The sequence below is a fragment of the Diabrotica undecimpunctata genome, chromosome 6 (genome assembly GCF_040954645.1).
Source record: "Diabrotica undecimpunctata isolate CICGRU chromosome 6, icDiaUnde3, whole genome shotgun sequence".
NCBI lineage: Eukaryota > Metazoa > Arthropoda > Insecta > Coleoptera > Chrysomelidae > Diabrotica > Diabrotica undecimpunctata.
This window is the reverse complement of record NC_092808.1, coordinates 137,235,731-137,248,049: the sequence shown is the minus strand read 5'-3', so window position 1 is coordinate 137,248,049 and position 12,319 is coordinate 137,235,731. Positions and strand designations below refer to the sequence as shown.

The following is a 12,319-nucleotide window of genomic DNA, read 5'->3' as shown; positions in this document are numbered from 1 at the left end:
CGGTTTACTGCTTACAAGAATTTGTTTAAATATAAATCAATATTTTGATAAATTTAATTCTGCTTTCTTATATATTAGCGTAAATTTTTTCTTATACTTTTCGTGATTTGTTCGTTATTCGTTTTTTTTTTTCATCATGGGATATTTTTGCTGTTAACAAGTTCTTCTTATTTTTCTCAGCTATAAGCAATTTGGCTTGTTCATTAAAGGGTTATTAACTATACTAGGTAGTCCAATAAGTACTTAGCTTAACTGCTTGATAGCGCCACTCTCGAGAAATCTGCTATCGTGTAACACATTTTCGTAGACCATAATATCAAAATTTTAGCCGAAACGGACTCATAGTTTTGTTTTGACTGTGTGTTAAAGCGGGCCTGTCTTCAGATTTTAGAAAAATGGAGCAATATAAATAATTCGACTCTTATAATGGAAGGAAAAGTGGAAGGAAGAAGAGGTCCAGGAAGAAGAAAATGCTCCTGGTTGAAGAATGTAAGAGACTGGACAGGCATGGACACACATTCGATACTAAGAACAGCTCAAGATAGAGAGCAATTTGCTGTAGTTATAGCCAACCTTCAGTAATGGAGAAGGCACCTTAAGAAGAAGAATTCGACTCTTGTTTTTGAAAGGGCAATCGCGCTGCAAAATCAATGAGCGCTTGGATGCTGTGTATAGGAATCTTCTTCTACGATATCAACCGTCAAAAATTGCTTTAACGAGTTTTAACATCGGTTTTTGATGAGCCATGCCTACGAGCCTGAAAATGGCTACCACGAAGGATAGTGTGACTAAAATTCATGATCTCGTATTGGCGGATTACCAACTGAAGTTGCGCAAGATATCTGAGAGAGTAGGCATCTCAAAATGATTTCATATATTCTGGATAAAATTTTGAGCACGAGAAAGCTGTTATCGCGATGGGTGCCGAGTTTACTCACTCCAGACAACAAGCGCAACCGTGGGACCACTTTAGAGCAGTATTTGATGCTGTTTAAGCATAATACTACGTCATTTCGTAACCGTCGATGAAATAAAGATCCTCTAGTACACATTATAGACTAATGAGCAGTCAAAACAAAGGACGGCACCCGCCAAACATATTCCAAAAAAGGTAAAGACTGTCCTCAGACGGAAAGTTAGTGACTACTATTTTCTGGGATTCACAAGAGGTGGTCTACTTCGAACACTGGAGAAGGCCAAAACCATCTACATACCTATATTGCAAAAACTAGGTCGTATCTAATTTTAATTTAAAACTATACTCGTATAAGTAAAAATGAATTTTCGACCAGAAGATTATCTTACTTAAACCAATCTCACAAAATTTCATATAATTGTTCCCAGAGACAAGTGAAATTTCAAACAATATTAACATATTTTGCCTCCTTATTTGTGTCTACCCAGCGGACAACACGCGTACTATACTTTAACAAATCGGCTTAACTTATTTTTCCCCAGTTCTACATTTTATTTTTACTACATTTATGAAGTACCTATGCCTATATTTTGAGTGCTGTAAATTGATTATTATATAAATGCTGCTAAGTTACATAAAAAATAGAAAATTCATTTTCCATCAAATTCATTATTTGTTTCACCTATTCCTATTGTACATACAATAAATACCATCAGCTTCATACAAGTGTTTTGTAAATATCCCAAATGTTTAAACCGCTTAACTTGTTTTGATGGTAGTGGTTGTCATTGCACAGTTGATCAATAAATGAGGAACATATATTAGCTCGCAATACAATTAAAATAATGTCTTCAATATAAATTAAATGATACCTTACAAGCAATATTAAGTGACGGAACTGATATAAAACATTTTTGTATTCCATGTACTAAATAAATTGTAAAACTTTAAATTGTATTGCCCCAATGACCTTTCGAGGTTGATGCATGAATACATAAAAAAATTATGTCAAAAAGAATATCAATAGTTGTACTAAGTACTAATAAATACCAAATATTACATATCAGGTGTGTGTCAGTGCCAACCAGGCGAAACAAATAAAAGAAAAATTGTTCCTATATAATATTCGGAGAGGTTAAGTAAAGAAAAAAATTAGAATATCAGGATTTAATGATAATTATTTTTAATTATTATATTACCTATTATATTAAAAAAAAAATAAAAAATAAGTTAAAATTAAGACTAATTTTGGGGGGAAAGTAATTAACAGATTAATAAAAACTATCGAAAATATAAGAACTAGAAAAAACTGGTGAAAGATCTTTTATCCCAATTAAAAGGGAAAAACATGAAAGCAATTTGATGAAACAAATTTGTGCGGATTAATGGGAACAAACAGAACTAATTTGTAAATATGATTTATTTAGGCCAAAGGTAAATTTAGGTACACTTATATGAGATTTTTTCATTAATTAGTATTTAATATGTCCCCCTTTCACTTTTATGACTTCCTGCAATTATTTGTCATTGCTTCATCTCTAAACCACACCTTAATCACTGCTTCGACCATTTTTGTTTTTGTTGTACAGCCAAATTTTTGCATCTTAGCCTTACATATTGCCCACAAATTTTCAATAAGATTAAAGCCAGGGGTAATATTATTATCCTTGAAGTATTTTATTATAACCTTCGATATCGAATCTTGTTGAAAAATTGCAGTCCCTTTGGCCTGTACTTTGTCAAGTTCTATTATTTTTCACTGTTCATCATACCTTTAATAGAAATTAGAGTGCCAATTCCTGAGTATGAAAAACAGCCCAGAACATTCTTTTGGTGGGATGTTTAACTGTTTGGTTAATATGGCTAGCTGAAAGTGACTCATTGGCTGCCTTTAGTACGAATCTTGATCGCTGGCCCTACACTAGGAAGTGGGTCTCATCAGAAAATAACATTTTTCTCCAATCTTCTTCACTGCAATGAGCATATTTTTTTGCCCAATTTAGTCTTTTTTTCATCATAGGCGCTGTCACAAGTTGTTTCTTCTGCGGTCTCACGGTTCTTCTCCCTACTTCTAAGAGACGTCTGCGTACCGTTGAGTCGTGAATTTTCATTCCAGCCTTTTCTAAATCTTACTGGAGGTCATTACTTTTTTTTTGGGATGAAGTTTGCTATCGTGCAAAAGAAAGGCTTCATCTCGAGGTGTAGTCTTCCGTTTTCTCTCACATTTTCCTTTCCGCTGGACTTTAAGTGACCCTGTTTCCTTTTTTTGTTTAATTATTTTGTTTACTGCACCCAAACTTACACAACACTCCTTTGGAATGTCCCTCTAAGTCATTGGTGTACTCACTAAGTGTTATGATCCTTTCTCTTTTCCTAGAAGTGATATCCATATTAAAAAGTTAAACCTGATTGCACAGTTAAATCAATGAAAATAACACCAACTTGCACATAACTTGAGATACAACAAAATATAATAATGATATAAAACACAGAGCACGTGTTTTGAACAATATACTAATAAGGTTTTGAGGTTATGTTGTTTTTTTGACAAAACAGTTGAAAGAATAGGCACAGCAGGTGTGCCAACTTATGAAAACTGAATTTCGATCTCTGTTCACATTAATTCGCACAATACTGTAAGATACGAAAAAGAAAAATACATGCAATAAAATTGGATAGAAAATCGGTATCATATTAGAAGTGACTTACCAGTTAAAAGATGGAAAGCATACTTGCAGAACTTGCAATAAAAATAAATTTGAAGAGAAGAGAATGAAGAGAAACTACAAATTTAATAAAAATGAAGACCAAGATATCAAAGGCATCAGTAACAGCAAAAAAGATAAAAATAAACAGAATAAAAGAAAAACTCAACAGGAAAAGCAGCGGGAATAATATATAAAAAGAAAAAGCTCCCGTTCATGGCATTACTGGTGAAATAATAAAATAAATGTTAAAAAGAATAGAAATTTTCTTAAGTATATATAAAAATGTGAACAAAAAGACGTAAGAATTATACAGCAATATTAGTAAAGAAAAAGGCAGACTAAAGGAAGGCATTTGATTGTTTTTGACATTTTATTTATCCATAGCACTTACTTCCTCCAATTAGTCAGTCCATTTGGGCAATTTTCTCTCTCCTGCTATCATCTACAATGAAGCTTCTTAAATTTTAAAACTGTTTGTTGTTTGTCTAGTGTTGTATAAATGTATTATTTATTATTTATAAATGCTCCTGAAGATGCTATGAGAGAGAAAGTACTTGGACAACATTTAATAAAAAACTCAATATCTGCCTTTTATTTGATTAAAGTTTATTTTTATTCGAGCATTTAACCATATATTACACAAATTCGGCTACATGATTTTTAAGCCACTGTGGTGTAGTTTTGGCATTACGCGCAGGTGCAGAGTCTTGATCGAATATTCATACTCCATTTTGGAACATGTGTGATTTAGGGGCTCTACTACATTTATTAAAATGTACCGCTGATAATTTCTCGACGATATTTTAACGACTTTTTCACAAAAATGTAAAAAAGTGACGCCGCCATAGGACACTCCACACCAAACCAGAACAGAAGCAGAAAAATGACCTCGTTCGATCCAAGGAACCAGTTCACGGACTTCCTTCGATAACCGTGCATAAATTCTATAGTTTTGCTTATTGAAAGTTTCCTTCAATTTTTTTTCTATCTGTCAAGGGGATTTCTTTTCAACGAGCTTCACCACACAACGACAACAAGAGTGAGTCTTGATTTTGTGCTATTTTGATTTAATGCAATGATAACACGTTGTCTTTTTGGTCGTTTGAATCTATCAAGTCTTGTTTATTAATGTTACTTGTAGCTTTTGGCGCAGTATTCATTTCCCGAGCAATGATTTTTTGTTTTCCAGCAGGATTTTTGTTAATTCTTGACCTAACAGGTAACATATCCTGTGGTGCATGAGCCATCCAAGACCGGCCGGATCTTTAACGTTCATATACTTTTCCCGTAGCCAAAAATAACTTAACTGTACAATACATAAAAGTACCTGTAATATTTAGCAGATTTAGTAATTCAAAAATACGAGCTTTTTCTATTCCGCTCTTATAAATAGCAATGACAGCAATCAGGTTCCCTTTGCTTGTCAACTCTATTGTAACTAGAATAAAATACCAAACTAGACTGAAATTTGTTGGAGCGTTTATAGTGTAGACGTCAACAGTCAGTAATGTCAACATAAGTCTAAGGTGCGTTTATTTTGTCAGCCGTACAAGCCGAATTTAGGCCTGTCGCATATTGAACCCAGCCGAAGCCCAACACATGCCGAGGCCACGTGCGATCCGTGCATTTATTTTTCTAGCGCAGCGCATATTGAACCCATCCGTGGACTATCGTCATGGCCAGTTGAATCGGAAGATAAATACCTATTTTCTCCCATACTTCATCTTTCAATTTCGTCCTCATAGTCCTCGTGTTTGGTATTATATACTACGTGATGAACCCGAACGAGTTTAATTAGCTTTTTTATGACCATCTCGGGAACAAAAACAAGTAAAAGTAAACAACAGAAACTAGTGGGAGTAAAACACGCATGCTACGATCCACGATAACTGTACGCTAATGACAAAACTTTCCTCGTGTGACTAGCGTATGCATGAGCTGATCGTAGGGTAGGTTTAATTTGCGGTACCTCGCTCTAACCGTGTTTCACAAAACTGTCCACGCATTTTGCCGGCGTGTGCTGGGCCTCAGTTGGGTTCAATATGTATACGCCGGGCCTTACACTTGTATCAATATTATTTATTATGGTAGGTCTATGTATCCAGACGCGAAAACGCCTGCAGTAGGCAGGATAGACGAGGCCACGGAACCGTATACGATAAAATGATTCTAACGCTAAGCAAGGGGTGGAGAAGAATGGCGCAGAAAGCTTGAGAAGATCGAGGAACTTTAAGGGCTGCAGCACGATGATGATAATGCTGATAAAAGGATATATATGTCGTGTATTTGCTTCTTATAAGAAGATGCGATATCCTTTATTAGTAAATTTCAGGCCATGCCACGCTACTATAAATTTTAGTGTAAAAAAATGTTTTTTATATCGTACCTTATCTTGTAATCTCATTTATAAAAAATGCCGCTAACGGAGCGTTTAGATTATTTTGTTTAACGAGTAGATTCGGTATATAACTCGGTATCTTACTTCTAAAACTATATAAAAACTATGTAAATAATAATTTCATGGGTATTTATGTACCGTAATATGTATTAATTATTTCTAAATTAAATAAAAGTAATTGACCGAAAAAGCGTTGAAAGTCAAGGTGAACGATCATGCTGGAAACAAAAATATCATTTAATTTTGCATGGTATATAAGTCGAAATGAGAATAGCAGTTATGGGTTTAAATAACCAATAAATTGACTTTATTTTGAAAGATTTGAAATGTATCTTTAATTATTTTTAAAATTTATTCACGGTAGTCACAAAAATTTGTGTTTAAAACGGTTTAAAAATAAATAATTCATATCTTAATCGCTGTAAAACCGGTAGTTTTTTCGATATAGCACAGAATAGATAAATAACATGTCAAAAGTAACAACTAAAGGACAGGTGATAGTTAGATGACAAATTACAAAAACAAGTAGATATTTAATCATTCTTTAAGGTGCATATTAGCAGAGCCACAATTTTGCAAATAAAGAAAATACTTACAAGTATTTGTAAAATGTTTGATTACACCAGATTTCAACACTAAAATCCTAAAGATTTTAAGATAAGGTTTATGTCCAAAATAATTCTTTAATAATCAAAAGTGGTTAAACCTTATTCTCCACATACCATTGTCGGTGATCGGTCCCAAGATCCTTCTCAATATCTTTCTTTTAAAAGAATTAGTAAGGTTTATTGTTTTTTCTGTCATGATCCATGTTATTGCGGCATATTTTGCTATTGGTATTATAATAGTTTTATTATATTTTGATCTTTATTTCCCTATAGATATGTTTGGATCCAAACACTTGCTTCTTCTTCAGTGCCTTATCCGGTCCGGATGTTGGCGATCATCAAGGCTATGATGGTTTTTTGATCAAATAAAAGGCATATATCGAGCACAGTTTAATTTAATCTTGCCCAAGTACTTTCGATCACTAGATCATCTTCAGGGGCATTTCTGTCTCCGGCTTCTGCACGCAATGTAGCTATTCTTCAATAATTTTAAAGTGTTTGTTTGTCCTTTTGTAGTGTAGTGTGATGTACAATTATATGTTTATGACATTTTGTTCTTGTCGGATAGGCCGCAATTGACGAAATGCCCCTGAAGATGATCTAGGGATCGAAAGTACTTGGGCAAGATTAAATTAAACTGTGCTCGATATATGCCTTTTATTTGATCAAAGTTTATCATGGTTTTGTTGACTGCTCTGCAAAACTGCTCCGCTGAGGTCATCCCAAACCATTGTCGGAGATTTTTCAACCACGAGATACGACGGCGTCCCGGTCCTGCCACTTGCTACAGAGAGAATTATTCTTTATTAGCAAGCATTGTTCTTTTCCGTATTTCCTCCTTCTCGCTGTCGTCCTCAGCTATCTATACGCCCAGTTATGTATGCTATCTATAATGTTGGCGTCGTCTATTGTCAAATGTTGCAAGTTTCGTTATTTCCTTGCTTGTATAAGGGCTTGAGTTTTATCTATGTTGACGGTTAGCCATACTTCTTTCGAATTTTCTTCAAGCTCCACATAAAGTTCTGTAATGTCTCTTACAGTTCGGCCCATTACGTATACATCGACTGTGTACATCACAATCTGTGTAGACTTGTTAAACAATATAAGGTAATAGGTTAAGCCAAGGTTTTATTTACCTTTTCTCATGACCATTTCTTTTGTAGCTTATTGTGGGGAAAATGGTACAAAAATAAAAAGCAACGAGATTAAGCTTAATAAAGAACTAAAAGAGACCAGCCAGTGAGCATAAACGACACAGCAAATAAAAAGTGGCGACTACCCAAAAACTTACATCGGTCAAACTGGTAGAACTTTTATCAAACGTATAGCAGAACATAAAAGGACTTTTAATAATAGAAAAATAGATTCTACATATGCACTTCACCTTCTAGATCATAATCATTCTTTTAATGACGAATTTCAAATACTTTTACTAAATTCTATGGAAATTAACAAATTAAAATATACAGACATAATTGTGAATGACCAACTTGAGACAAACAGTTCTCTTCTTCTCATCATATTTAGTTAAAGGCTATAAAGTGTAAACACATACCAAAAACAGATCACTTGAGAAAGACACTTTGCCGAAACAGCTCCAGTGATAGGATAATTTTATGGAAGTATTAAAAACCAAGTTTTTAGTGTTTATTGTTATATAAAATAAATTTTCATCAATTAATCATCGAGTCCATCGCAATTAAAAATTTTACGTAATTGAAACACCAAATCATATAAATATATCAATAACAATTATAAGTTAATAGTTATCAAAATTACCTCATTAGAAAGACAAGAGGTGAATTCATGTGGGTCAGTAAAATAGAAATGTTCCTAAAGTTTTGAATGGGGCATTTTCCGATGAATTACACATTGAGCCAGATGTATTATCCTGAGCCTTGAAGTATGCTCCAACTACACTTCTCGATGTAGAACTTTCATTTTTAATGTATAAGTTCATTTAAAATATTAAAAATCATTTAGTTGTAGCTATTAATAATAAAATTTTAAGTGAATACAATGTTTAATTATTAATTAACAATTATTTATTTTATAACTCACTATGTGACTAACGTTATATTGTGTAAATATGTTTGTAGAAAATTAATTCACTTATGATAAATGACTGGTTAATTACCTAAATTCCCTATATGTTGCTTATATGTTAGATTTTAGATTTTAATAAAAATGTTTGCCATTATATGCGCCTTTTTCACCAATTTTTGTTGCCTATAAATCTGAGCTCTAGCTACATAGCTACACTGTTTTTGTATGTAGGGTTTGTATTAAGAAATATAATTCCTGCTGTACATGCACAGCCCAAGAAATAGAGAGCTGACGTACAAAATTAAAAAAAAAAGTCAAAATTTTTATACCAAAAAACGTGTTATTGATAACCGACACACCTAAAAATTGATAGGTTTAATATAAAACACTTACAGTTATTTATTGTGTTCCAACGATGACAATTGTTAAATTAAAAATAAAAAATGCGTTGACCGGTTTCATAAATACAAGAATAATATTCAATGAACTTGAACCATCGATTGCTTCCAAGGTTAAGAAGAAAGTTATTACTCACAGTGGAGTCAAGGATATGTGGTTACCATTACAAATGGTATATTATATTTAATAAATTATTAATGTGTACTTGTAAAATACTTATTGTGTTAGAAGAAGATCTACAATAGAAGTCTCAGTAGTTAAAGGTAGACAATCGAGCACAATATGAAATTTAACAAGATAAAATAGCTTTATTTAAATTCGAAACAAGAGTTGATGTTAATTATTACAAAATAAACGGTAAAATTTTGAAAATGGTAGTTTGTTGAAAGCCAAAATAAAATTTCTATTTTTATTGGGAACAAACCACAATTTAGTTTTAAAATAAATTTATTTTTAAGGTTTTAATTTCCACTTCTGAAATCGTTCTTAAAATACAAAACATTCAGTAATTAAACAAATTTTGTTTTTTGTTACTTGCTAAATAATTCTTCTAATAATTTAATTTTATCTGACTTATTCATGTTAATAATTCAAAATATGTTATACATTTTCAACTAGATGAATTTCAAATAATATTGCTAATATTGCTGAGTTGCCTTCCTGGGACGAATTTATTGTAAGATAGTTCATTCTATTACATGAAATCAACTTTAATCTAAGAATATCCGGCAGAAAAATCATAGCATGTCATTCGTTTTTAAAAAGAAAACCGCAGGCAATATTCTCCTCTTACTGATTCCATAGTAAATCATGAGGAAAACCCAGCAAAAAAACCTCATAATACTATCCCGTCAGGGCAAGTATTTGGTCTTACATTTAGCTGCATTCTGCCCAGGAATTTGCGACGCAATTGGTTTCAGGTAGCATCATTAGAGCCGCTTCTTTTATTTTTCTCTTTTTGTTATCTGTTTCCTTCAGGACTATATTTGAATCGATTCATTGAACACCATTTCACCTAAATAAAAATGATCGCGTTCACAATGTATTTAATAGACACAATTTTTTGTCCTTTTTTGTTTATTGTCAGTTTTAGTTTTAGATAAAATAGATTTCTATATGTTTGTTGTTTTAAAATTTATTGAAAGGTTGAATTTATTTAACATTTTTCTAAGCTTTTCTAATAATCCTTTTATGTTCTGTGTTTTCCTGGTTTTTTCCTCACGATATACTAAGGAATCACTAACAGGAGAATTTTACTGTTATTTGGTTTTCTTTTGGAAAACTAATCATATGCTTTAAATTTTTGATAGGTATTCTCAAGTTAAATTTTATTTCATGTAATCAAATGAACTATCTTACAATAAAGTCGTCCCAGGAACGCATCCCAGCAATATTGGGAACATCGTTTTAAAATCATCTACTTAAAAATGTATAATATATGTCTGAATTGTCAATATGAATGAGTCCTATATAATTAAATTTTTATAATAATTTTTCACCAAGTAACAAAAAAAAATGTTTTTTCCATGGCTAATATTAAAGTGTTGCTATAACAACTGTTTTGAGTAGATACAGTATCACTTTAACCCCAAGGGTAGATAAAGTGACACTTTAACAGCAAGAGTAGATAAAATGTTTTAACTTTTTTTTATTCAATAAAACTTACAAATTCAAACACATTAAGGATTAAAAACAACTGAAATTTTACAATTAACATTATTAGAAATATCTATTTTTGGAGCATCACAACTTGTACTCGTTTGCTTAAACACTTGATTCGAGATACTGGATTCATTTTCTGGTCCGACAAGTATACACTTGGATACAGCAATCTTATTGCTTATTGGCTCTTCAATGTAAGATGTTTATTCACTTTGTACACAAAACGCAACAATATTCTCCACAAAAACCAAAACGTAACATTTGTTTGACATTTGTGGACAGAGTAATTCATATCCCTAGCAACGGAGCAACACAATTGCGATTTTTGTGCTAAAATTTACAATTTTCTTTGAAATTCTATTTTTCACCCGAACTTAAAGTCTTGCTATAGAAACAATATTGTATTGCACACGACGATAAAATCGCATTATCTTCTCGAGCATAATTAGCGTCTCTACTGACGTCTCGACACTAAAAAACGCTCTCGAAGATAAAGTACAATTTTATCGTCTTATACAATAAATAACTATTAATTTACTAATGTTTTGTATTTTGAGAACGATTTCCGAAGTGAAAATTGAGACGTCAAAAATAAATTAATTTTTAACTTAAATTGTGGCTTATTCCCAATTAAATAGTAATTCTGTTAAGATGCCACAAGAAAAGAACAGAACTTTATTAGCTAGCTGAACTAGCTTCAGAACAATATTAAAAATAAAATCAATCAGTAATTAAAAAATAAACTAAAAATTTTGATGGGGTTTTACAACCAAAAGTTTGTCAAAATAAAAAAGTTAAATCAACTTTTGCCAGTAATTTTTTTATCAAAGTTTAGTTTTGATATGGGTTTAGAAAAGTATATATATTGAATAAGTCTAAAAATTTCAGTTTGTTTAAAAACAAAACTTCTAGAAATATTTAAAATAAAAAACTTTTTTAGATATTACTGTGTTTGTAAAACATTTTATTTCTTACCGAATTAATATGATTATCTTTAGAATCATCGACAACCGGACCAGCAAGGGCGACTTCAAACAGAAACAATCCGCTAAGCACCACACAAATCACTTTACAGTTCATTTTCACGGTATTATTTGAAACAAATCGCTCAAAATCAAATCTGATATATAAAATTTTTAGTTTTAAGGACCAAGCATGTCCAAAGTTACAAACGAAATGGGAACTTCCGAAGAAGAGGAAGTTTTTATATGACCAGAACACGCTACTCGTACAGCAAGTATGTCATATGGACCAGTTGGTGAATGCCGGCAGCATGGGAAATAGGGTCTCCTGCAGAAATCTTGCGAAGAATATTGTTTTGTTTGGTCTTCTGTAACAGAGGCGGATATGGCAAACTTTCAGTGGGGCAGTGAAAACTTCTTTAAAAATTTAATTGGAGTAAAATCGATAAAAAAAATCGTTGGAACAAATATAACAATTATAAATACATTATGATATCGATATAAACTGTAATTATATTCACAACGTGTGCTATTTTGATAACTATACCGTGTCTATCTATATCTTTTGATTTTAGATAGTTTATGCTTTCGGGCGTTTTATAATAAAAAACGTAAGAAAC

The 12,319-nt window shown here is 32.1% G+C and overlaps 1 protein-coding gene across 1 annotated transcript in view; it reads right to left on the bottom strand.

The window, feature by feature from the left end:
- Positions 1-11,931, bottom strand: part of LOC140443974 (uncharacterized) — a 50,121-nt gene extending 38,190 nt beyond the window's left edge. The window contains exon 1 of the mRNA XM_072535521.1: positions 11,713-11,931. Coding sequence (XP_072391622.1) covers positions 11,713-11,817 — 105 coding nt within the window. The 5' untranslated portion in view covers positions 11,818-11,931. The remainder of the gene's footprint in view (positions 1-11,712) is intronic.
- Positions 11,932-12,319: the final 388 nt, after the last annotated feature.